Source organism: Apteryx mantelli, chromosome 1, assembly GCF_036417845.1.
Source record: "Apteryx mantelli isolate bAptMan1 chromosome 1, bAptMan1.hap1, whole genome shotgun sequence".
Classification (NCBI taxonomy): domain Eukaryota; kingdom Metazoa; phylum Chordata; class Aves; order Apterygiformes; family Apterygidae; genus Apteryx; species Apteryx mantelli.
Genome location: NC_089978.1, coordinates 185635536 through 185662418, shown reverse-complemented (window position 1 = coordinate 185662418; position 26883 = coordinate 185635536). Strand labels below are relative to the sequence as shown.

The 26883-nt window shown below is 35.3% G+C and overlaps 1 protein-coding gene across 5 annotated transcripts in view; it reads left to right on the top strand.

Annotated features, from left to right (window-relative positions):
- MON2 (MON2 homolog, regulator of endosome-to-Golgi trafficking) overlaps positions 1-26883 on the top strand; it is an 83790-nt gene that overhangs the window by 5950 nt on the left and 50957 nt on the right. For 4 of the 5 annotated variants that reach the window (XM_067314209.1, XM_067314199.1, XM_067314192.1 and 1 more), the window contains 10 exons: positions 9133-9196; positions 13562-13689; positions 14542-14673; positions 17262-17391; positions 17935-18032; positions 18707-18832; positions 19666-19860; positions 20682-20806; positions 21142-21281; positions 24712-24865. In XM_067314209.1, coding sequence (XP_067170310.1) covers positions 9133-9196; positions 13562-13689; positions 14542-14673; positions 17262-17391; positions 17935-18032; positions 18707-18832; positions 19666-19860; positions 20682-20806; positions 21142-21281; positions 24712-24865 — 1292 coding nt within the window. Of the gene's footprint in view, positions 1-9132; positions 9197-13561; positions 13690-14541; positions 14674-17261; positions 17392-17934; positions 18033-18706; positions 18833-19665; positions 19861-20681; positions 20807-21141; positions 21282-24711; positions 24866-26883 lie in introns of those variants that run through there. The other variant, XM_067314227.1, reaches the window with a different exon arrangement.

Sequence of the window (26883 nt, the reverse complement as noted above, 5' to 3'; positions counted from 1 at the left end):
CTGTAAAAATGCATATTTTCATAATTAGGCAGCTTCCACTGAAGCATGTGTCTTGCACATGTGACTGGAAGTTATTCTGTAGTGTTCTCTGGTTGCCAGCCAGTAGCTGAGCTGGTAACTTGAAACAGGTGAGTCCTAATATTTCCTGCAGTCCCTTTCTTATTGCTAATCTTTACCAGTTGCCAAGTCTGCTAACTTCATGTTTGGAATCAATTAATTTTGCTGTGTTTTTATTCAAAAATAATCTGTGTATAGTAATACTTTTTTTCAAGAAATTATTTTAAAAAATATGCTGTTACGTTTCTGGGGGACCATCATCTTCTATTCAAATGTCTTCTAAGTTTCAAGACTTATTATAATTTTAAATTTCATTTGACCTTTTGCTCTTACTTCTGTCTTTTAATCTTTGATAAGAAATGCCATGTGTTCAAGAATGGCTGACGTTATGCATGTAGGTCAAATTTCTCCATCATATAGTATCTTAAAACTTTAATTTATCACTCTTACTATCCTAAAAGATATAATACAGTATTTATAGAACTGTTATGAAAAAACTTTCTTTACCTCAATCTATCTGTAAACTTTTAAAGGTAGAATTCAATGCAGGATTAAGGTGCCTATTCATTGATCACATATGCTCTGTTCATTATGGAAATACAGTCAATACAGTCAGTGGAGCTGGGCAGCTTTTCAGAGGACCTTGCAGTAGACGCCAAGGGAGTTGATTCGGTCCATCATCCACACATAGGTATCTTTGCTACTTGAGATGCCTTAATGTATTTTGCTTGGCTTGCAGCAGCTAGTCCAGGAAAGCATGGGTCTTCCATATGTCCTGCACTGTGTCCTGCTGTCCACATGTAGATGTCTCAGATATGGAGGCCCAAGCTTAGACAACTGTATTGAGCCCCTGCTGGTGATTCAGCTGAATTATTTTAAGGAGGAGCTTTAAGAACTAAGGAGCATTCAGTAGAGACTAAATTTCCAGTGTAGTGGGAGTCTAGATACTTAAGTTCCTGTGTCTTAATCTCAGATTGAATTCCCTCCACTCCCATGGCTTCCTGAACATTATACAGGAAACCCGTATTTTGGAAATTAGATTTTGGAGACCCAGATTCTAAACTTGTGTCCAAACTGTTGATTGTGGTTTCTTTTTACCAGGTGCCAGGCAAACAGCTGTCACTGTCATGGATTTACAGTCTCTGACTAGGTGACTCTGAATATAGTATCTGTGGCAATGCCTCAAGAGTTGTCTGGTCCCATCTGTTCTGATCAACAAGCTGAACACAAAATTAGTTTGAACTTCAAGCACAAATCTCCCAAAGCTCTGAAACAGATTTTTGTGTAGAAATATGATTGTTATGACAAAAATATGTCATGAAAATTCAAATGCTCTATTTCAGTGATTTTTATAATCAGTTGTGTTGTACTTGATGGATTATTCAAAAATATATTAATGCTTGACATGGACTTTGTTAAGATATCCATACATCCCACGTACACACACACACACACACACACACATATATAAAGAAATATTACATACATCCTGACTATCTTACTATGCAAGAGAGAGGTTTGACTAAGACGTCTTCAAATCTTCGCTAAGTAGTTGTTTCTTCTGTATCAAATCTTGGTTAACATTTTTATTTACATTTCCATCAGTGCAGCTTAGTAATGAGTTGTTGCATGTTATTTGCTCTGATTCAGTTGGTTGATTTATATGTGATGGTTTTCTAGCTGAGGTGTAGTGTTTTGATTGTCAAATGAAAATTCGTGATATTAAATGTTTGTATTTCATTATCTTTACATACACATTCACATCAGGTGACACAACAGCTCTGAAGCAATTTAGATAACACTGGCACCTCTTCTGGCATTATTGATGATTAACCTTCAGGTTTCTGAATTGGTTGCTGATACTGCAAGCTGACAATTTCAGAAGATTAGTAGACTAGAAGAGTAATCGCTCCTGTCAAGAGAAATCGCACTTTTAACATCAGGGCAACTAATATAGTTGCACTAAAGCTGGAAATGAACAAGGTTCTCTGCAAAAAATATGGAATATCATAAATCTTATGGTGGTGGAGAAATTGTATAATAGAATCAATTAACATGTCTATTTTTTTTCTCAGAGTATTGGAGCATCAGTAATTGAGAATAGTACTGATCTTGAGTAGAGTCTAGCAGGGATTAGAGTTTGGTATCTTCAAGTATTGTCCCTGCTGTTGGGATATACATTATTTATTTCTTCCACTGAGCACTACTAGACCATGGTTTAGAATAAACCTGAGCAATTTTGCTTCTGTCTCAGGTAGACTATGAACAGTTAAAGAAACTGTCATCTAGATGAATAGAGACTGACCATTTCTCTGCATTTTCTTGCATTTATATGCTAAATGGAGGTAACAGGAACAAAAAAGGCAAATGTATTAATTTCTTGATTAAAAAAAAAAAAAGGTCAGGCCGTTCAACAATTCATGTAAATTGCACATTCCAAGCTTAAAATAGTGAGAAGATTATAGCTGCTGCTGCTTTTCCATTGAAGATGTGATGATGCAAATAGCTTACTGAAATATAATTTTCAGTTTTAGGAAAATTAATAATATTTTACCATGATTGCTAAGAATCTGTGAAAGAAATATTACAGTAGGAAACTTGAGCAGAAATTATAGAATTACAAGTGATATGAAATAAGAATTATTCCATTCCTTTTTCCTTACTGTCTTTCTCTGCTTGTACACATATCCAGGATGGGGTATGAATCTGAACAGTGATTGCAAACCAGTCCACATTCTCCACAGCCTCCCAGTAGGTACATGTAGACAGCAACAGGCTCTCCCCTCAGCCATGTCTTCTTCAGACTGAGCTAGTGCAGCTCTCAGCCTCTCCTTGTACGTTGTTCTCCAGCCCCCTGACTGTCCTAGTGGCCTTCTGCTAGACTCAGTCTAGTATGTTGATGTCTGTCTTGTACTGGGGAGCCCAAAACTGGACACAGTACTCCAGCAGTGGACTCACAAATGCCAAACAGAGGGGAAAACTCTATTCTGTCAGCCCGCTGGCTATTCTCTTACTAATACAGCCCAGCATGCAGTTGGCCACCTTTGCCATAAGGGCACAGTGCTGGCTCTTGTTCCACTTGCTGTCCAGCAGGACCCCTGGGTCACTTTCTGCAAAGCTAGCTGCTTTCTAACCAGTCAGCTCCCAGCCTGTACTGGTGCATGGGCTTAAATTATCCCATGCGCAGGACTTTGCATGTACTTTTGTTGAACTCATGGGTTCCTATCAGCCGACTTGTTCAGCCTGTGTGGGTTCCTCTGAACAGCAACCCTGCCCTCCAGCATACTGAAACCCCAATTAGATGTCTGTCCACAGACTCTATCTTGTTATCCAGGTCGCTAAGTTGTTAAATGCTGTTTGCCCTAGTATTGATCTCTGAAGAGCGCCGCTAGTAACTGGGTGCCAGCTGAACTACACTGTGCTTGTCATCATGCTTTGAGCCTGACAGTCTAGCCAGTTTTTCACCTGCTTTATTGTCCACTTGTTTCACCAATATCTCACCGGTTTGACTATAAGGATGCTGTTGGAGACAGTGTCAAAGGCCTTTCTGTAGTCAACGTATACAATATGCACTGCTCTCCCCTTAGCCGTACAGCCAGTCATCTGATTGTAGAAGGCAACCAAGTTGGTTAGGCCTATGGTAAATTCATGTTGGCTGTTCCTGATCATCTTCTTGCCCTGTATGTGCCTGGAAATGGTTTCCAGGAGTATTTGCACTGTAAATCTCCCAGGGACTGATGTGAGGCTGGCTGGCCTGTAGTTCTCTTAATGTTCTTCCCTGCACTTCTTGAAGATATGTGTGTCATTTACCTTTTTCCAGTCATCAGTAACCTTCCCCAGTCACCATGACCCTGAGAGAGGGTGACCTTTCACTGACCTTGGCCTTTGAGTGCCTCCTCTCTGATTCCGTGGACTTGTATGTGTGCAGTTAGCTTAAGTATTTAGCTTACGTACTCCATAACTGTGTCTTCCTTTACAGTGCGTGATGCTACATTCCCAGAGACTCTGCTAGTTGACTTTTCTCTGAGCCAGTAGGACGTGAGCAAGCTCTAATCCAAATGCAAAAAATCATCTAATATAATAAATCCCTGTCAGTACCCAGTGCCATGCAATCAGAACCAGCATTTTACCAGTTTAAATATGGAGAGAATGAGCATAGATCTGTATAAAAGAGAAGGGTATGAGTAGGGGTTGTACTCCTGATGAAGAAGATAAAAAATACAGCCCTTTTTCACACAGATGTGTTATACTTGAGTACTTTCATGGGACTGATTTAGTGTGGAAGTTTTTTTGCTTGTGTGGCCTTTTCCAAAGAATAGTTCTGCAGTACAGTAATAGTTTGTAGTGTGCTTTTGCAAAGCACACCAGAACAAGTATGAAGTGAAACTGTACTTTAGAGTATCTCTTGTCTAAACTATTGGATATAGGTTTAGTATTCCAGTTGGAAAGGCAAATAATGATGAATAGAAAAAATAAGATCCAGTCTTAGTAAAAAGTTTACAAATGATGTAAATAACAACACAGATTATTATTCCTGAAAGTACTGAATGCTTTTCTTTTTTAGAAGAGAGAAATCAAAAGCTTACTTAGTAAGAACAGCAAACCTTACAGCAATTTTAATATCTCTGGAGGTAGCAATTTGCTCTGACCTTTTAGTTGAGATGCAAATGGTCATTTAAAACATTAGTGGTGGAAGTTTTTGATTTTATTACTTTTTGGTAACAATACTATCCCATTTAGAAGATCATACACACAAATATTTTTTTGAATTAGATAATCCGTAGTAGAAATTTCAGCTCAGGCCTGCTGTTCTGTTGAATATCTCTTGGTGTTTAAAAAAAAAAAAAAAAAAGAAAGAAGTTCTGGCCTCTGGTCCTAATTGAGAGGTACCAGTCCCTTTGAAGATCAGCAAGCTCAACACCTTTTTAAAATTGTGGCTATGGTAAAGATAATGGATGTTCTTTTCACTTCCTGAAAAGGGTCACTTGTAAATAAGATTTTCTGTATTAGAATTTTGTGTCGTCTTTCCCTTTTGAAAAGTTAGTAACTATATTATTATTTTTCAATGAAAAAAGGGTAGCTCTTTCACATAGCCCAGAGAAAGAGCAAGTCCATAGGAATTACCATGGAGCAACTGATGTGCTGTCAGATCGTATCGCAGTCAAGCCTGTGGCCCCTTGCTTGCATGTCCGTATGCGTTGCCACGTTGCAGTGGGGGGGTCTGTGATGTCTTTGCCCTAAATAATTACACAATTACATATTCAAGTATACACTGTGCCGTTATTCCTTCTGGCCATTCTTTTCTTGAGCTGCCAAGTATCATCATCAACATTGTCATCACCATGGAGTTAGCTACAATGGTATCTTTTGATAGTGTAGGCTGATCCTCTGCAGTTCAGTTTGAGAGCTTTCAGGGCTTTTCCCTGACAGACGGCTTGGTGCACTTCAGCTTCAGTTATCACTGTGCTTCTGATATTGGTAGGTTAGCATTGTGTTGTCCTGAACAGTAACCAGTAGAATTGCATACTCTAATTGTCCTAATACCTAAATATAATATAGTTATAAATCTTTATATTTTATGTGCACATATTTTAGGAAATTTAACTCTGGGACTTGAACGTAACCCAGTTGTTGGAAAATGTCGATTCTTCTGGAGGGTGGATTAACTCTTTGCTTGGAGTTAGCTGAGTGCCTGAACAGTAATTAGCTGTCTGTGTTTCGCGGTTGGTGCTTTTGGCCTTACACAAGCGTTTACATCTCCAAGATTGGAAAGTGTACATGGAGGTCTAATGACCGGAAGACTAAAGTTCCTTCCTATTTGGACTAAGAAGTCAGTGAGAAGGGGAAGAGTTTTGGATCTGAGAAACTATTAAAGGTGGGGTAAAAAACGGGAGATCTGGATGTGGGAATTCATATTTTGTGAAGACAGCATATGTGTATAATGTAGCTGTAGGCTGAAATTCTCAGGGAGCTATGAACATTTTCACTGTCAGACTGTACACTGGAAGAGGCACTTTGGCTCTAGGAGGTTGGTATTACACATAGCTTTCTTTTCAGTTTACTTTTTCTATAAGCTTTGCAGCTGCACTGTGTATATCTTGATTTTTGTAAATAAATTCTTCATTTGCTTTACTTTGGTTTCTATTAAGGGTGATTTCCATGTAATAAGCAAATATCTAGGAAGTTCTACGGAAGCAGAAAGATAACGAGGCAAGTGCTTGAACCCAGAGGGCCGTGATGAAGTTTCGTACAAGATTTTTGACTGTTTTGTTGCCAGTATCCAGAAGATTGATTTGGTTATGAGCTATGACTGAGAATCAGTGTCTGTTCTCCCTGAAGATTCCCTTTCCCCAAACTGAAGGCTACAATTACTTCAGCAGAAATGTGGAACAAACGATTAATGGCTAGTGTGTGTTCAGGGTATTTTATTTCAGTTCAGTACACAGGTATTAAAGTAGCAGAATAAGAAATCTGACTGAAGGTTTCAGGTACACTTGAGCTTTGTAATTCCACAGGAATTATGTACTTTTGCTTCTTTTTAAAAATAAAGAGCTCTGACTTGCTCATTAGACTATTTCTATTTACTGTGCTGCTAACTGAAACTCTGATAACACTACTTTTAAAAGTGGTAGCTGCTTTAAAAACGTGGAGCCTTATATTGTTTATGTGAAAGTAGATTATCATATTTATACCAGTAAATGTACAGTATGATACTGGCCATCTCCTGGATTAGTGTTCTTATAAGATCCTTTTATAATGGAGCAATGTCTTGAAGAGTGCTGTAGTAATTTTCAAATTCATGTAATCTGTACACTTAATGCCCATTTTAACCTGCCAAGTTAAATCGAAGCTATCCAAATACACTTTTATATTGATGTCAATAGGATAGCCAGATAACTATTTATAGTCTCATTTTTTTCTGTTGGTTATTTTTTCAACGAAAGTCATTTTTTGTAAATGGTCGTATGTAGTTGTTTTTTACATATATAGTTGAGTGTTTTTTTTTCTAGGATGTGTGCAACATAATTAATTTATAATTGCAACGTTTTGATTTAGAATTTTAAACAGAAACCAAAGCAAAATCCAGATAATCATAGAACTTCCTGTATCTTGTAAGGAAAGAAAAAAAACACTTATTGTATTTAGAGTGATAGTAAAATGTCTAATAGTTGTTCTTTTATTTTACCTTAGTTTTAAAAAAAGTATGCTGTTTTATATAAAGCCAGTGTAGAAACAGCTAACTGGGGTATGTGTTATAAATTATTTTTTCTTTCTTCATCCAAAGAGGCCACAGTATGTGTGAATGTCACATGTGTGGGCAGGCTTAGTATTTCTTTGCAGATTGAGTTTGCACTGCTGGCAAGAAAGAAATTAATTGCCAGTAGATGTGATGAGGTTTAGTTTGGAGATAATTGAACTTGGACTGTGACAAATCCTTCATATTAATTAATGGGAATAATTTGTTTTGTCAAGACCCTTCCCCCCCCCCCAATTAGCTTACAGTTTATAACTGAAGCAGAACAGGGATTGACTTAAAACTTAGACACTTCAACACTTTAAGTTAACGTAATTAAAATAAATGAGAGCTGCATTCGACATGCCTCATTTTAATTATGCAGAAGATATATTTGCATGTCAATTTGCATTCATTTGAGCATGTTGTATGGCAGTTCAGGCACTGTGTGTGTGTATTACACAATTTTTTAAGTAGAAACACTGTGTTCAGCAAAGCTTATATAATTCCCCCAAATTTCACAAATATATTCAAATGTAATGATGGTAACGGCTGTGCTTCATCTCTCTGTATTTGTGTTGGGAACTACAAAAATGTTGAAAATTGAAGTTCTCTATTTCTAATTTAGCTATTTTGAGAAATAAAATATGTATATGAAGTCTCAGTTACAATGTTTGATTTTAAATTTATACTCATCTTAATCTGAGTTTCTGGGAAATCTTATTAGAATAGTGTTTTGATGGAAGGGAAATGTCACTATATGGTAGAATTTTATGTACTGTCGCTTTCACATTTCTGCTGCCACAGATTGTCTGCTTCTCTAATCTGTTTTATATAGTGCCGTCATACTTCCTTAAATAGTAAGGTAAAATCAGGGGAAAAGTGGAAAGCCTTAGTGCGTAAAGTATGCAGAAATATGAAACTGAATTAAAAGGTGGTAGTGTACTTTTAAATTTGGCAAAATAATATTTTCCAGTAGTCCGTGTCCTGTGATTTGGGGAAAACCTGTGTGTGTGAAGCCGCACAACACCCACACTCAGTCTCCTGGCCAGCGGAGAGGGCATCCATGGGAGAGGCAGTGGGTGCTGCTGTTGGCAACTCCGGTAGCACTTATGGGTCAAGGCAGGAATTCCTGCTGCGGATGGTGTGGCCTGTCGGGAGGAACCGAGGCTGTGGGCAGGGAACAACGCTTGTAGAGCTTATACATGGCACTGCAGCTACAGCATTGGGCTAATTGCATATGGAAATTAGGATACAAAATCCAGGGGGAAATGGGGTTCATTCTAGTACCCGTTGTTAGCAGAAGCCTTTGTTTTAGAACTGAAAATACCACTAGGTGACTGGAAGAACAGTGATGAAATTCATGTGTTGAGTACCACATCTAGTTTATTAACTGGATTTCATCCCTGAAGTATTAAGTGATGATATAATTACCGATATTCACAAGATCTTCAGAATTTTGATCTGGTAAATGTGACGGATGATATAATATATAATGGTAACTGTTTTACTGTTTAAAGCCATATAAAAACTACTTATCACTTTTCTTGTTTACTAGTGATTTTTCTTTGCATTCATAGGACTGGAAAGTAATATAATGAAAATTTTTTGTTTTCTGAAAATTCTGAACCACAGAATAAATGCCTTTCTGTAGAATTCTGGAAATTAATTTCAGAAACTAGAAAGACTTCACTGCTGCATTAACTTTGCTTACTGAAAACACCACAAAAGTGTTTTTGCTCTGAGATTATGCATTTTTATTTATCGTAGATGTGTTTGTTTCTCTTCAGGTAATGATATATGAAATAGCATCTAAACTGATTGTTCTTTTTCTCTTACAGGCTGCTGAATCAGGAATAATAAAAGTGAAAACGATAGTTGCACGAAATACTGATATCTTGGCAGGTAATTATTTCAATATCAATGCAGTGGGAAAAGTAAATTTGGGTTTCAGATCAGAACTTTAAAAAGATGTTTTGGATTTGTGTAATAATCCTACAGACTTTTTAGTGTGCATTGTATCAATGATACTTTACTTTTTGGCACCTAGCAAAAAATCGAGTAATATTGAGAAATCCGTTATGCTATTCCTATTTCATGTTAGTGCTGTACTGATGCTGAGGAAGGTCTCCATTTTCAGTGGTGGTTCTACAAAAGTAGTCATCAACATAGAAAAATAAAATGAAATTCTTAGACTCCAAATTCTCACCCGCTTGTTCACTGCCCACATTCGCCAGAGCTGTTGTTGAGTGCTCTAATAGAGTTCTGCAGCGTGATCCTCATCTGAATGTTTAGCATCAGAGTCTAGCCTGGGGAGACTTGTACCTGGCAGGCAAAAATTCATCTCAGTCTGAGACAAGGTCATTCAATTTAAGATGTATCATTGCCTTGAGGGACAAGAGATCTCTTGCGAGTTGCAGCTTTGTAACCACTTAATACAGTATCTTTAACTTTCTTCAGCTTTATTAAATTGCATGTAAAGTGAAGGCTTCTTGCCAATTGCTGTTTGAGCCCTTGGCCAAATTTGAATGTCCCTGTATTAATACATGAGTGTCTACAGCAGCTGTAGTCAAAATCCTTACAATGCTAAATTACTGGAAAGGTCAAAATGAAACTTAATGAAACGTAAATCTGTTTCTTGTTTTGAGATATGTAAGTTAAATATTGTTAAGGAGGCACTTTCTAGAATTATTTGAAATAGCAGCCCCTCCCCTCAATATTTCACTTTAATGCCTCTTTTTTATTTGTTTATTTTCTTTGTTTTTACTGCTGTCATGAATGCTGACATAAGTGGGAAAACTATGCCAGGTAATGTCAGCTATGCATCAAAATACACAAACATACTAGACGGATCTCCAGTAAGCCATCTGGAAACCTAGCAGCGTTCTTCGGAATATTACTGTGTAAAGATCTTTACATTTTTTTTTAAAAGCTGGTTTGTGATCTTGCAAGTTTTCAAGTTTTTACTCTTCATTTCAAAGTGAGGAGATGTGAAAGATCATTGATTCTAGGCATACATAGACAGTCTTTCCTTTTATCCTTTTGAAGGAACACTTTCTGGTAGTTGGTCAAATTTTGTAAGCATTTTCATTTGAAAGATTTAAACTAAGATATATTTAGTATTTGTTTCACTCACCCAAAAACTGCACAGATTTGTTGGTATGAGGTTTGAAATAACATCAGGCCCTAAAAATTACTTTGATTTGTTGATATTTGCTAATAGGACAGTAACTTTTTTCCAGGGAGAAATTGAGGGGCAGAAGGGAACCTGTACTGTGCCTGCACCTTATCCTAATGTTTTACAGTTTAAACATAATGCCATTAAACACTCCCAATTCTTTATGGATTCTTGTATTTTTTAAGCTGTCAGTTGTAACCTAATCTTGTAGATAAGGTAATATCCAGATCTCTGTTGTCTCCTACATGCTATTTAACAGTTTTCTTGAAGAAGATGGTATATATTCTTTAGTAATAATAAAGCCGAAAAAGGCTGCTCTAATTGTGAGATCTGGTGAAGCAAATATGGCTGCTAGATAATTTAGGAGCAACTAATAGGCTTTCTAAAAAATATCCAAAAATAAATTTTGATCAGTATATGATTTTTCTTTATATTTTGATGGAAACATTGTCATTTCACAGAAATAGAACAATTATATCACGTTCTTAAATAAGCTGAACTTCGCTTTCTTGAAGCATTGCACTGTGTAAGACTAATTATTTGGAAAATAGATGCAGTCTTAAAATAACATTACTTCTGTATGTTTGTAATATCTGGTGAGATGTGTTTAACTTGCCAGAACTCTGAGGTTGTTGATCTAGTTTCTTTCTTTCTCTTGGAAAAGTTACATTGAGCAGTTTCAAAATTTTCACTCTTGGCAGTCTATATGTGCTTTTAAATTTATTTATGAAGATTTCAGTACTTCTAAAAGAGAACTTAGCTTGAGCTTCAGATCACAGGAGATAAATGTGAGAAGTTATTTCCACATGGCTCTAAGATGTGCCGTTTTTAGGTAGTTCATACTTTTGCTAAAGAAGTTCTTTTTAAAAAAATAAGGGTTATTATCTTTGCTGATGGAATGAAGTACTAAGTCTTTTTTTTTTTTAGCAAAAACTTCTTGTGTGATGTGGTTCATTATGAAAGATTTATTTTTTTAGTATCATTTATTTCTTTTTCTATAAAATTTTGGTATAGTAAAATGGAAGCAGACCTTGATATAAGCAAATTCTTGCGTGTATTTTAAGACTGAAGCTAATATAATAGTCAGTAGTACAGATTACCAAGCATGTAAACTGTTCAGCTTAATAATGAAAATGCTTGTATAGATGCTGTTGGGGGATTGTTTTTAATGGATTACAGGAACGATACTGTAAAAAGTTACAATTTTTCTTTATCCCATTATATGTTAATTCCCCTGTCGTTTTTGCCTTTCAGAACTCTATCATGAGTCTTATGTTAAGTCTTATGTTAAGAATAAGTGTTTTGTTATATCTTTTTGAGTTTAGTTCTTGATGATTGGAATTTGGTGGCAGTTTGGAAATTTATATGAGTAAGAGGCATCCTTTATGATGAGGTTTCTAGGCTCTGTAGGCTCTGTGTAATAGGTATCTGTAGACTATAAAGAGAGCTTAGACATCTAGCTCACATGTAAACATTAACAGGTACTTAAATTATATGTCTTAAACGGGAACTCACTTCCACTTTTTGATTTGCTAGCCTTTTTTTTATTTTTTAATGAGAAAATCATGGAATGCTTCATTGAAGAATAATGATGGTTGATACAGTTTAAAAGGAGGTTTATTCGCTTGGTAGCTAAAAAGAACTGTAGACATCAAAGCAGAGTGTTAAACAGGCAGTGACTTGTCTGCATTAATGGGAATGAATACATTTTTATTGTTTTTGATTAGGCATTTGGTCCTCAGTCAGCTTCTGTCAACTTAACTGCTGCCCTGTACTGGCTCTGAAGAGACTGACACAACTCTGGACTGTCTGTGTGTTAATAGCTATTACCCTATGTGTTAAGAACTATTACCTTATAAAAATTGGCATCTGTAACCTACTCTAGCCTGTTCTTTTCAAAGCAAGTTGTTCATGGTGTGCTAGTGCTTCAGTGTCATTAAATATATTTTTGTAGCTCTTAACTTGATGTTTGTTTCATTTTATTTCTTCAAATCAGTTCTGGTACTTAATAACAACCCTGCTTGAGGGCCAAACTTACTCAAATCGTTCAACAGACAAAATAAAATTGAAGTTGATCATGCTTGTAGTTTTATGTGAGAATATTTTGTTTGTTTGTGGTAAGAGCTCTGCTCTAGAAATGTGTGTAAAACATTTTCATAAATGTATTTCTCTTATTACACATAGACTAAAATATATGGAAAGACATTCAGTGTAAGAACACACTGTGAATTTTCAACCGTGAGGAAATTTGTATTATCTGAAATGGGAATGAACAGCTAAAATCTTAAAATTTTGCATGAATCAACAATCTTGCACACAATCAAAAAATCACTCAGTTGGTTTGAATCATGCTTTGCTTTGATCTTTTAGAAATATTTTCTTCTTTAATTCCATGATGTTTAGCTCGGATGTCTTGAATTGCTTTTATGGGAAAAACTTTTCAAAATGTCACTGTGGAATGTTGTATTAACTGTGAAGTTTTTTTCTTTTTTTAAAAAACGAGAACTTCATGAAACTTGTCACTTCTCATGAAAAGCTTTCATTTTAATAAGCTGCCATTTCTCACAAAAACCCTGGTTGAAAAATTCCCAGCCTGGTGTATGTATCCAGGATTCAAACAGCCCAGTTTCTTTTTCCTCCTTGTTTGGTGGTGGCATTTAGCTTAGCCGTTGCCCCCCATGCCATGTGCTTTGGTATGTCTCTTTGTACCACACTTTGTGTCACTTTTGAATTCAGTTCAGAGGTGAAGTAGAGCGGAAAGAAAAGGATGCCAGTCTAAGACTGGTTATCTCTAAGGCTAGAGAGAGCTTTAAGGAAGTCACTCAGTGAAAAGCAGGTCATTGAGAAAGGAAAGAGTGCGTAAGGGAGAAGGTGTTTTGGAGTAGAGACTTATTCAGATCAAATGTTGAAGTGAGCTCTGGCAATCTGTTATCTTTTTTCGGTTGGCTTTTCCTTCTGGTGCAAAAATAACTCCCAGATTTCCAAGACTGCAGATTGCTTTTCTATTGTTCTTAATGGAGATGATTAACAAATTTTGCATTGTGTTCTTCAAAGTACTGAAAATTGACTGCTTCCATATCTCTTTTCAAAAGCATTGAAAGAAAACAGCTCAGAGGTAGTTCAGCCTTTTCTAATGGGTTGTGGAACAAAGGAACCAAAGATCACTCAGCTGTGTCTAGCAGCCATACAAAGGCTCATGTCCCATGAAGTTGTTTCAGAGGTAAGATAAATGTTCATATAAATATTTCAGTGTGGGAAATACAGGCTTCTAAGTGGAGGTAAACACCCTTTTGTAGGAGGCTGTTAGTAATATAATGAACACAGCCTGCAAAATTTGCTTTTATCTACTTTTAGAAAAATAGTAATTTAAAAGAAAACCTTCTTTTTAAGCATTAAAAAAGGTGGTGAGGAAAAATAATAACTTTGACAGGGAAATCGATGACATTCAAAACAGCTCATTTGGTTTGCATACTTGTACTGCAGGAGCAGAACATATATAGTCTGTGATAAACTTACTAAATGTTGCATCCACAAAATTTAGTCTGTGATGCATTTGTTGTATGTTACTTCTAAAAGATAATGTAAAATGGAGACACATTTCCTGCTACATTTCCTTCCTAAATGCCATGTGATCTTTTGTGGTACTGCATATACAGCATGTTAAGAAGCTTGTGAAAGTAATATTATTAAAATATATCTTCAGTTGTGCTTTCATAATGTAAAATTGCAGTGTTTTCTGTCATGGATGAAATTTGAGGGTAAAATGTCTTTGTACTGTCTCTTCTACCTTTTCAAGTAAAAAAGTATGGACTTTTATTTGGACTACATGTTAAGAGATTTCTCAACTTAAAAAGAAAAATCAGCTTTTAGACTTGAAAGATCAACTTTTAAAAATATTTAGAGACACCTGTGACAATGAAATTAGTTTTATATTCAAAATGTAGTCCTGTGATATAGAAAAACAGTCAAATTCAGTTATATTCAGTTACAAGAGTGCTGTTCTTACATGCGTACACATGACTTAGCAGTATATAAACATCTTAATTGTATGCACAAAATAATTTCTTTGTAGGCTGCAGCAGGAAACATTATTAATATGCTTTGGCAACTGATGGAAAATAGTCTTGAAGAACTTAAATTGCTTCAGACAGTTCTTGTACTTTTAACAACCAATACAGTTGTGCATGATGAAGCGCTGTCCAAGGTAAGAATTTGTTAGTGCCAACTATAGTACATATAATATGCTAAATCAGCTACATCAGTCATACCAAAGAATGTGGGCAGCTTTTAGAAAAGAGGCTTGCATTAGAGGCCACTGGTAAATAAATATCTGTCATTCATAAATGATGGCTTTGCTGAAGAAATCTTTTGTAAGGTTCAGGGTTTTTTCTGTAGTAGCTTAAACCTATATACTGATGTGCGTACTGTGCATCTAATAATTATTATCTTTATGATATTTAAAATCATTCTAAATGTGAAAGAGTAGTACTGGATCTTTAAAATTCCTAGCTCAGCACATTTGTGTTTTGTTTTCTCTTACCATATTTTAACAGGCATGATATAACAACAAATATCTTTCTGTATAAAATATTTTCATAAGGAGATATAAAAGAATATTTTTAGCACTTACACTGGTTTTCCTAAAACTACAATTTAACTCAATTTGCAATAGCAACTGGTTTCATAGAGGAAAAATGGAGAGAAATTTTACATATGAAGCATTTGGAAATGATGAAGGGGGGGGGTTCTTGGTTCTGTTATGTCAATATTGTCTTCATATCTAGACTCTGAGAACAGAATTTCTTTTAGCTTCTTTGTTAATCTGTCTTTTAATTCCTCCACAGTAATCAATTTGTGACTTAATGAGCATTTTAAATTAAAATGCTGGGCAATTGCTTATCCTTCTGATATGCTAAATTATTCTGTGTATGATTTCAAACTGAAGAAATCAGAGCATATAGCACAGTGTAACCTTTCACTAGGCAAGCGTTTGGAGAAGCTGCACCCCACCCTGCACTGAATCTGTTTCCGAAGTAGTGTTACACAACCTCAGCTTGATTAATATTATTCCATTATTTGCTATTGTGTTTGCAGTTTTTTCCTTCATTCTCTAATGAATGGGTGAAAGGCAATGAATTCCTAGTTTCAGGAACTTTTTTTCTATCTTCAGCCTTATTTCCCTTTCCTTTCTAAAGTTGTGGGGAAGCCTTAAATTCTGTAGTCTTTATCCTCATATAAACTATTCAGCCTTGTATAGTAACTCTTCATAAAATAGGTATTCTGTGGCAGAACCATAAATTTTGATGAATGAAATGGAAATACTTTAGAAAGTGGGATTCTCGGTCTTTAACTGGATAGCAGATATTCTCTAATGACTTGCAACATTGCAGTTTATCAAGTTTTAATCTAGGCTCTGGAGAGAGGCAGTCTGTTGAAGTCCACCCTAACTTTCTCTTCTGCATATCCCATATCTTTTATAGCAGTGTGCTTCTCATCTCTTCCCTCATTTATTCTGCTTTTCTGCCTCCATGTACCCTCTCTCTCCCCATTATTCTTAGGTTCTTGGTATCTACATCCCATTTCATTTGCCTTTTTTAAACACTTTCCAAACACCTTTTTTAGCATCCCTCATTTCTTCTTCCTTTTCATATCCTGAAATTTTCTCCTTTTGAACACCATACATAAAAGCATGTGATCACAGCAGTGCTGAATAACTAGGAAAGGTCTTTCCCAGCACTTTTCTCCTGTCCTATAGGACAGGATATCTTGTCTTGATATATCTTATTAGGATATATCCTGATCCAGAACATGCTCACGTGATGGAATCACTGGAAGATCTAATTGCTGGACTTTTAACAAATCCCTTAGAATACATTAAAAACTAGTGTTTTTCAGAAGTTTATAGTCAAATTAGGGCAGATTTTGACAGGGGGAAGAAAAAAAAACCCCTAATTCCTGTCGTAGAGTGATATCCTGTAAAATTTCTAGAGTGGAATTACTAGAGTTTCTCGGTGAACCAAATGTAAGCCTTAACATGGGTAAAATGATGGATTGTTTGTTTCCTACCTGAAATAGGTAGAAATTTCTTTTAAGAAATATCTGAAAGGTTTGTCTTGTTGAAAGGTTCCTGGAAAAAGTCAGTTTGAGGCAGACATGTATGTTGCTTGTGCAGTTTTTAGCTTGACTGATTGAAATTAAGAAAATTACTGGCAAACATTCTTGAAAAGGCCCTTAAAATAGGCATTGCTGTTAGGTTAACCTAGAGGTCATATCAAATCCAATGGGAGATGGTGTTTGTGCCAGCCCAATGACACATGAAAATGCGCACCTTAGAGAGGAATAGTTGCAGCAGAGGCAACGTGGTAGTGAAAGTGCTGTGATGTAATACAGGAGAGGAAGCGATAGGTTATGTGTATCTTAGCTTTGGAATTGCCTGACCTTTCTGTGATTAACCATATAATCCTAAATCTTTTTTGACATTAATATTAATACAAGTTTTTTTATGTGGTTGATTACTGTGTAGTCTCTGTATGATGATTATAGTTGTACAGGTGCATCATAATGTCTTCATTAATACCATTTCTAGCTTACCTTTGGGGGGATTAGTAAAAAGAGATTTTTCTGTGGGACAATCCACAAAACTACTCTGATTCTTCAAATTTACAATGATTAAATAAATTTTTTCAGATAACTTTTTGCCAAACTACAATGGAAAATGTTCTCCAATCAGCGTTCTTGACTCTTGGCTAAAAGATAGATATATTGTTGTGAGATTAAATTCTTTTCTTTCAGGCAATTGTACTTTGTTTTCGATTGCACTTCACAAAAGATAATATCACAAATAACACGGCAGCAGCTACAGTGCGACAGGTAGTTACTGTTGTATTTGAGAGAGTGGTTGCTGAAGATGAACGATACAAAGGTGGGTATATTTCTTATTCTGCTCTCTTGTGGTAACCTGTTTTTTGGGCACACATCAAATGCTTATCTTTTTCAGATAGACAGTAAAAAAAGTACATAAATGTTAAAAGAAAATAGACATTATTAATTTTTATTGTCTTTTATACATGTACTTGTGTATAGAAAGGAGATGAAATCCTGAGCCATTCCGTAGGTCCAAATCTGTACATCAGTATATCAAATAGATTTTTCTTAATGTGAGAACTGGTCTTAAGGCTGGTATTGCAAAGGAATTTGGAGCAAGAGAGTCATTTAAAGTGCAGGTAATTTAGATCACTTAGTATGAAATAACTCTTAGTGATAGTTCTGAAGAGAACACTTATTTTAAGTGCTTGGTATTCATGAACTTTGATATTCAGTCTAACCTTTATTTCTGTAGAAATGATAAGTTGCGGAAGAATTACTTGACCATTCTTCCAGAATCTGTGTTTGTAAGAACACTTAACGTGTACTTGATTTTGAACAGTTCTTTTGTTCACAAAACTCATTTCTGTTTTTTACATAGATACTATTGAACAGCCAGTTGCAGTTCAAGGAAATAGTAACAGAAGATCTGTCAGTACACTGAAGCCATGTGCTAAAGATGCGTATATGCTTTTTCAGGTAATTGCAGAGCATACACTTATACATTTGCAGTTATAATTGGATGCTTCTCTACCACTATAAGGAATTTCAAAAATCTTCTGTCAGCATATTGATAAGCTCCTTAACCAGAGCCTCAGGTTTTCTTTTGCATAGTTATTGTAATTGGCAATGCAATGTTACATCCCAGAGGAATGATTAGAAAATGAGGACAAAGTGGCTTAGAAAAGGTTTTTAAAATAAATGTTAACTAATAACTAAGCAAGCATGTCTGCATTAATTTCAAGGATCTTTTTTGCTTTAGCCAAACACTGCACCATAGTTCAGTCTTTTTTCTTGTGTTTGGTATGGCATTGTAATGTAGAAAATATAGTGAAAAATAATGATTATATTCATTATACCAATAAAAATCGTTTTTACTTATGAAATTCACTTTTCTCGAGGTATTTTTGAGAGCAGGAATGAACATGATTACTAAAAGGATACAACCAAAGTTTAAAATTTGTTAAAAAGGTTTTTTGCTTGATATTTTATGTAAAAGGTGTATTTGAGAAAAATGAACTTTAAAGTGGACAGTTACTCATCACAAAGAAGGGAGTGAGTTTAGATTTCGTTGTAGACTCAGAAAACTTGGAAACTTTATCGCAGTAAAGGATTGTGAAGAGACTGTAAAAGCTAATGTATTTCTTTCTAAGGATCTTTGCCAGTTAGTTAATGCTGATGCTCCCTACTGGCTCGTGGGTATGACAGAAATGACCCGGACATTTGGACTTGAACTTCTTGAGTCAGTCCTCAATGACTTTCCACAAGTGTTTTTACAGGTAATTAATTCTTGGAAGGAAAATTAGGATTTTTCCTGACATATGTAATAAAATTAAATCCTCATTAATTTAGTGGGAATGTGTCAATATACTGCTGCTTTAGAGGAGCTGTAACTTTTGCATGTTTTCTTTTCCTGATAGAAATGAACCACGTACTTTGTCTGCTTTTTTCTATCCCATACACTTTATATGTTCAACTCTGTGTGTTTGTGCCTTTTATAGAGCGTGTGGTACTTTGTAAGTAAGGTCTTTTTTACTTTTTATTTTGCCAGTTATATCTCCTTCAAAGATGCATTTCCTTATCTTCTTGCATGATTTATGACACTGTTGATGATACAGCTGTGTAGCTTAGTTTGTGGCAACATCATTTCCACAGAAACAATAACTTCCCCCCACCTGCAAAGCAGTAGGAATTGTGACTTAGAATTGTATGATTCTGCTTCATGTGAATACACCGTGATCTTTCAGTAACACATTTTAACAGGCAGTAGCTAAATTCAGAAGTTAATTATATAATAAATGATGTATTAGCATCTTACTATAATTTGCAAAGTACAAGAGGAGTGTGTGGTATGAACCTGACGGTGTCATTTTGTTGTGCTTTTTGGTAGCTTTTTAATGGTGTCTGCTGTTCTTGCTTTTCATTTCCTGAGTGTGTAATTTATACAAAGATTTGTGTGACTTCAGAGCACTTGGTCTTAACACTAAATGTAAATAAGATGCTTAATCAGAGCTACGGGTAGCAATTAAAGAAAATCTGTTTTTAAGCTGTGAATTGATTTTCATTTGTATAATTTGTTCCTAATATGAATTTTTCTTTTTTTCTTTTTCAGCATCAAGAATTCAGTTTTCTCCTTAAAGAAAGGGTATGCCCTCTTGTTATAAAGCTCTTCTCCCCAAATATCAAATTCAGACAAGGTTCCAGCGCATCATCTTCCCCAGCACCAGTGGAAAAACCGTATTTTCCCATCTGTATGCGTTTGCTGAGAGTAGTTTCTGTTTTGATTAAGCAGTTTTACAGTTTGTTGGTAAGAATATGTTCAAATTTTATTTATACAGATCTGGTTTTCTGTGTGTGTACTGGTACTGAGTTCAGCAGAGTGTTAGCTGTTGGGAACAGTTGACCTATAGTGAGGGAAGGAAAGTCTGAATTATATCTTCCTTTTATATGTGTTTGTGTTTACTTGTATTCTACAAGTAAGCATTCTCCATTCTACTTGTATAATTTCTCAGAGTAGCTTGTTAACTGTCTTTGGATTTTTCTGTAGTTGCCAAAAGGTTAGTTCCTTTACTTGACTGTCTTTCAGTTAAGTTTTGGGGAATCTTTAAATCCTCTTGTATTGTTTGTTTGGCTTTGAATATGTTAGTTGTGGTGCTTGATGATAGTTGCTAAGAGGCTTTTGACTTCTGTTGCTTAAATAAAGTGTTGGCAAAAAGTTTATAAAAGATATTTATAAGTTTAAAACCTTGTTCATTTATTATGCCACTTACATTTCAGCTGGTTTTTACTTCCCAAGTTTTAGGTACAGTATTTGTTTAAAAGAAAAAAAAGATTTTTTCTTTCTTTCATTTCTTTGTTGTAGCACATTTTAGAACTTTGTTGAAATGTCTGTAAGGAATTTAACTTCTGGAATACAATTACATATGTGATGTTAGCTTGGCAAAACAATATCATGATTATTAGGCATATATTGTATATTACTTGAAGTGAATGCTTGTTAAAGCTTTTTAGATCCTGTGCAAAACTTGCTAGTATAGGTCTCCTAATCTGGAACAAAAGTTTTTTGGAGAAAATATTTTGCAGGAGGCTTTTTCTTTTAATTTAATGGCTGTGAACTGTATTTTTTAGGTAACGGAATGTGAAATCTTTCTGTCATTGCTGGTTAAGTTTCTGGATGCAGACAAACCACAGTGGCTAAGAGCTGTTGCAGTAGAATCTATTCACAGGCTTTGTGTGCAGCCTCAGCTATTAAGGTACAACATATCGAACTTCACTTTTATGTGAAAGTGAAGAATTTTTTTTATTTTTCTCTGGTGGAAAGGACTTCCGAAAGTATTGTAAATATTTAGAAACTTAGACAATAAACTCTTCAAGATGATTTTTTTTGGATGCATTTGACCATGCTTATTATCCAGGAGTAGCTGAATTATAGTTATCTGATTATCCCAAACCCTCTGTGTCTCACCAGTATTAAAGAAGCATTTACCCAAAACTAAATTTTATTATTTACCTAAATATTTGCAGTTAAAATGTGCTTTTACTCTCTAATTTGTCAAATACTTACTATAATTTTAAAAATATTTTACAGGTCCTTTTGTCAGTCCTATGATATGAAGCAACATTCCACTAAAATTTTCCGTGATATCGTGAATGCACTGGGGTCCTTCATCCAGTCACTGTTTCTTGTAACAAGCACAGGGAATACATCAGCAACACCAAACCAAGCTGGTAAAGTCTTGTCTTACTATTGTTTTAATTTTCCAATATTTTCTTATTATAATTTTGAATTGTTCCAGTTTATACATTTGGTTTAGTACAATTCTGTAATTTAGCATGTATTTAGGTGAAAAGCTTGCTTGAGGTAAACTGATGTTTTCAGGTCTGTTACAATGGATGATTTTATCTACCTGTAGCCTGGCATAGGTTTAGCCCCCAGTCAGCAGAGCATTACCCATCCAGCTGCATCCGCTTCTAGAGTGACCAAGCTCCTGGTTCAGAATTTTTCTGAAGGAAACTGAGGGGTTTACCTCTGATTTCTGACTACTGCAAATTTGATTCTACTTGCCTAATTTGTTTTGAGGTTTTGTAAGGGCTGTGTACACCTGAAGCAGTAAGACTGTGTGTGTTTGCTTCCTCTTTTGAGAGACAAAAGCTAATTTATTTTTGTTTTTTAGGGCCAGAACTGGATTAAGAAAGTCAAAGGATAGAAAGGAAGATCTGTGTTTTACAGATGATCTTTGCTTTTCCTGTAGGCAGAAAATAGTTCATTACTGAAACTAGATTCTTTCCTTGCAGCCATTTTGGCATTTCACTAGGTATATTTTTATTTTTGTAAGAAGGAATGGTCTTATTGTTAATCCCTTTGCAGGCAGTCACATCTGAGTTAGGGCGCTCTGCTTCTTCACATGGCTCTGAAAGCAGAAGCCCAGCAACAAACAAAATAAAAATAATTTCTAAGTGTTTCTTTTGACATGCCTTCTTAAACAAGATAATAATTTGATAATTATTCTGATAATGTATCAATAATAAAAATATAAAATAATAGGTATATAATATCAAGAGAGTGACCCTGTCAGCTTAAAAACTGTGTAATGTATGTGTTTGTCCCGCAAAGAGAATGAAATGGGAATCTTTGTCATTAAGCTTTGTGAGTACTTTCTCACTGAAGTCACAAACGGTTTCCAGCTTCTATAATGGGAAACTTTGCAGAAAATCAGGCTCAGGCTACAGTTTTATCAGGAAAGTAGATTTGTATGGGTGTATTTATTTGTGCTTTCATGAATGTTTTTTTGTGCAGTCTGGTAACCATGACTCGGAGCGCTTTGGAGGTAAATGGATTATCTGGCACTGAGGTATATAGTTAAGTGTACTGTAAAAAAAAACGTATCTTTTTCTTCTAAGGGATCTGAAAATGAATAACCTTGTCTTCAAAATGCTGTTGTATTAAGGGGAAATAAAATGGTCAGTGTATTTCCCTGCTGCTGATTGCTTTTAGACAGCAAGAGATAGGCGTCAGAATGCCTAAAGGAGTGTCTCAGAAGTGGGCACAAATATTTTCCTATTTTTCATTGCAGAAATCTGTGCATCACCAGTGCTATTCAACTTTTTATCAAAGTTAGCCAAATATACATAGTTATGCCAAATTACGTGCAAGAGCTATGAATGAGGAAAGAATGAAACTGCCTGATCATGTGTGTGTGTTTTCTTTATTTTTATTTTTTTTTAAAGAAACCTGTCCAGTAAGAACTGAATCAGTTTTGTCACTTTTTCTCCTAGTCATTTATTCTTGCACTAGCAGTCAAAGAAGTATCTAAGTTAGCAGGTCTTTCTTTTCCTCCTAGGACATTAGAGAGAATTATGGTTTTGCTATAGTTTAAGGGATATGTGGAGATAAATTTTGCTTTAATTAATAAACATTAAAAAATCTGGTGTTAAACCCATACATGTCAGTGCTCACTCATAAAGGTTGGTGTGTTCTGAATTCCAAGTTGGTGTTTGCATTGTTTACATGGAGACATTTATCATGGTAGCTGTTGTTCAGTAGCTGTCTGTATGGAAGCTGACAGAGCAATTTTATTATTTTTGGGTTAGTTTAACCCCTTATGGTAAATCAGAAAAGCAATTTTCATCATGGAATGCACACATATGCAAGAAGCTATTCTTAAATATTCACTCTCCAAATTTACATTTCTCCTTAGTCTGAAACAGCACTGTAATACAGTCTTGTCCTTAGCACTATTACTATTTCTCTGGCTTATCATTCCAATTCATTTTCTCCGTTAACTTTTCACCTTTTTTTCTTCCTGTCTGAGTTTTTCTCATGCATTTCTCTTTCTGTTTCTTCTCCTATGGCCACGTATAACAGACAAGGAGCAGATCAGTGCAACTTAATTTTCTCTCAATCTTCCAATTATTATGATAATCCTGTGATAACTGTATATACCTTATGAGCATGCGGTTGTCTTTTGAACTTCAATCTTGCGACAAGGTAGCCCTTTCATAGAAGAAGATTAAAGCTGCATCTACCTAAGCTTTGTATCACCTTTATTATACAGGTGTAAACCTTTTACCTTTCACTGTAAGAAGTTATGTTGGTACAAAGATGATTTTATATGACTAACTCCACACTGGGATGACAAATAACTACACCAGTGTATTGTGTTAGTGGCAGTACTTTGACCGTTTTGGTTTAGCAGTATGATTTATGTTTTAATCTGATAAGCTTTACTGTATTAAAGTGCATAGGCTTCTGTGTGCATTTGTTTTGCCTGAATTAGTGAATTAGCCTCTCTATATCATTAAAAAAGAACATACCAAAATGAAAGTTGTTAGACTGATGCATATAGGTGCTTTGTGGCACCTTCCTGAGGACTCGGCCTTTTCTCTCTCCTTTGTCTATACAGAGAGACAGTCTGAACTTGTGGCACCTACTCCTAATAAGTATCAACTTGTTTATATAGAAGTCCTTTTGTCAGCTTTTTTTGGCTTCTTGGATTGGAATCAAAATTTGTTCACTTATGGCTGTTGGTTGACATGTTGTTGGCTCTTCCCTGATGTTTATTCTCCTCTAGCTTGGAGCAGAACAGATTCAAACCCTGCAGTTCTTAAACTACTGAATTTCTTCATGTGGCTTTTGCATTTTTGAAATCTTTCAAGTTTGTGGTGATCTTTATTCTTGGAGTGACTAACTTGTATTTCCTATAATTTCATGAGTTCTAGATGTAGCTATTCAAATAATCCATGACATTTTATTTAAATATCTGTTTGATGCTACACTTACATATATATAATGTTTATTTTATATATAAAATATATATAAAATATTTTTTTCATCAAGGCCATTTAAGTTTAGTTTGCTCATAGAGTGTTATGAATGTTGCTGCTGCTGTACCTTTCACAAAAACATTTTATTATGACTGAAAACGGAGCAATTGATATCAACAGTGCCTTTTAAGCTAACTACTCTGCACGTAATACTGTGTTTTAGACAGCAGGGGGAGCACGAATATAGTGGTTCCCCCTTTCCCCCCAGAGCTGGTGGTCTCAGGTTGATCCATGTATCTCAACATAAAAATTAAGTACAGAAAAAGGATGTTTGGTGGTAACTAAAATCAGATTGTGAGACTGGTTAGTTTTATCGCTTTGTTTCCCTGAACAGGAAGCAATGTGGCAGGGAGCGCTGGCTCAGCACAAGCCACCCCAGGAGTGCTTGGAATGGGGGGGGGTGCAACTGTGTTACCTGCGTTTGAGTACAGAGGTACCTGGATACCTATCCTGAACGTAACAGTACAAGGAAGTGCTAAAGCTACCTAGTAAGTACCACTTTCCATTTAAAAATACATATAATAAAGATCTTTATTTACAACTTGATTATATAAGGATTTTTAAAATTAGTTAATATGGAGGTGTTGATTCCACTGGCAGTTGAGATTTTGTTTTTGTCAGTGCAGTGAAGCGATCTCATTTTTTTTCATTGTTTTGTTAGTGTTTGGTATTCTGATCCAAATATCCCCTATGGCTTTAGCGTCTGTTGCAGTTTTCTTTACCACACCATTGCAGTGTTAACTCTTAAGTTTTAGGCCTCACTATAGTAAATAATAATTTTAGAATATCTTTTAATGGCTTCTGTAATGGCAAACAAGAGAGGCATTAAACCAGGGGAACATTAGTGTGAGTGGAAAATAGCTTTCCACAGTGCTTCTACTGTATGGCAGTTCTCATGGAACAGGATATTTTGATAGATGCTGGACAGGTTGCCATTCCAGGCACTGGAATATATTGACCTGTATACCAAGGTTAGACTGTGAATGCTTTTTAGTATGACCAGCTAGTTTTTTTCTTGAAGAGTTTGTTTAATGGCGATTGTATTTTCAGTTTACAGAGCTGTAAATATGAGGTTTTGAAATAGTGGAAGTTTTTTCATGTCAGTCGTGACCATTGAGGGTCATCTGTTCAAAACTGCAAATTATTTGCACAGCCCACAAGATTTTGGTGTACTAATACTCAGTGAAATCAGCAAATAGTCTGGCTCTCAGTACTTTTTTAATGCAGAGATTCCCTTAATTGCCTTTGAGGTTTAAAAGGAAAAATTCATCCTCAGATTTCAGAAGTTTAACGGCTTGCATGTGTTAAACATTGCCTCTTGACTTTCTGTTCTAATATTTCCTGTAAATATCCTTTTAGTTTACCTAATCATTCTTGGGAATCCCATCCCATCCTTGGGGTTCTCTCCTCGTGCTGTCATTAGATTTTCATAAAATGGTCAGATCTCATTTTTGTGCAGTGATTTGATTCCAGGGACATGAATTGTGAACAGAGCTAACAGATGACTTTTTGCCAGGGTAGACCTGTCTCTTCCCAGATCACTGTGCCTTGTCTTCCTCTTTACACGAGAAAGGAAATGTGTTTTAGAGAACAGATGGAGGAGATTTGCATTCAAGACTTGTCATACCCATTCCCTTGTAACTCTAACAAGTAACATCATTTTTCAGTAGTTTGCTCTCCCATCTGTGAAAATAAGGGTATATGACGTCTGTCTCGCATGTGTCTTAACTATAAAACTCAATAATGATTTTAATTATTTCTGTATATAAATTTTCTATTCTCAGTTGTAGGAGCTAAAACTGCTATGTTTTAAAAAATGTTAGTAGTGTAAAATGTTGTGAACAAAATTTCTCTAATATGAACAATTTTTAGTAAATGTAAGCATATAGGTTTTTTTAATATAAACTTTTTGGAATATGAAAAAACAACCTATGTTAGGGTTCTGATCCCAGAATTAAGAACCTTTTGAGAAATATTTTCAAACACTTGTTAAATAAGTCCATTATTTTAACGACTTCAAAATTTAGACCTCCTGGTCAAAAATGCGTAACATGACAGTGTTAGCAGCATAAGACTTTAGAGTGGAAAGGAGAAATATAAAATAAAATTACAGTAATTTTGAAAAAGACAAAACTTTTATAGGCTTATTCTGTATGAAATTGTTGTAGTATCAAGATGTAATATGATTTTTTCAAATGTCCGTCATTTTTAACACTTCAGTACTCATTAGCAGTGACATTTTTATAGTTTTGTACAGTATAATGCACACAGTTTGTCAAAGGTTATTTTTAAATTGAATTTTAAATGTGAAGTCATACTTTTTTTAAAAAAAAATCGTCTTCTGTTGAAAAATTCCATTAAATTTGGTGACAAGATTAAAAATACTACTCTTTTCGTTTACTGTTTTGATGTACTTCAAGTCGATTAGAATTGAAAAAAAAAAGATGAAGACTTAATGGAAAGAATGCAGTATTATTACTTTTTTGTTGCTTAACCAACTCACTTA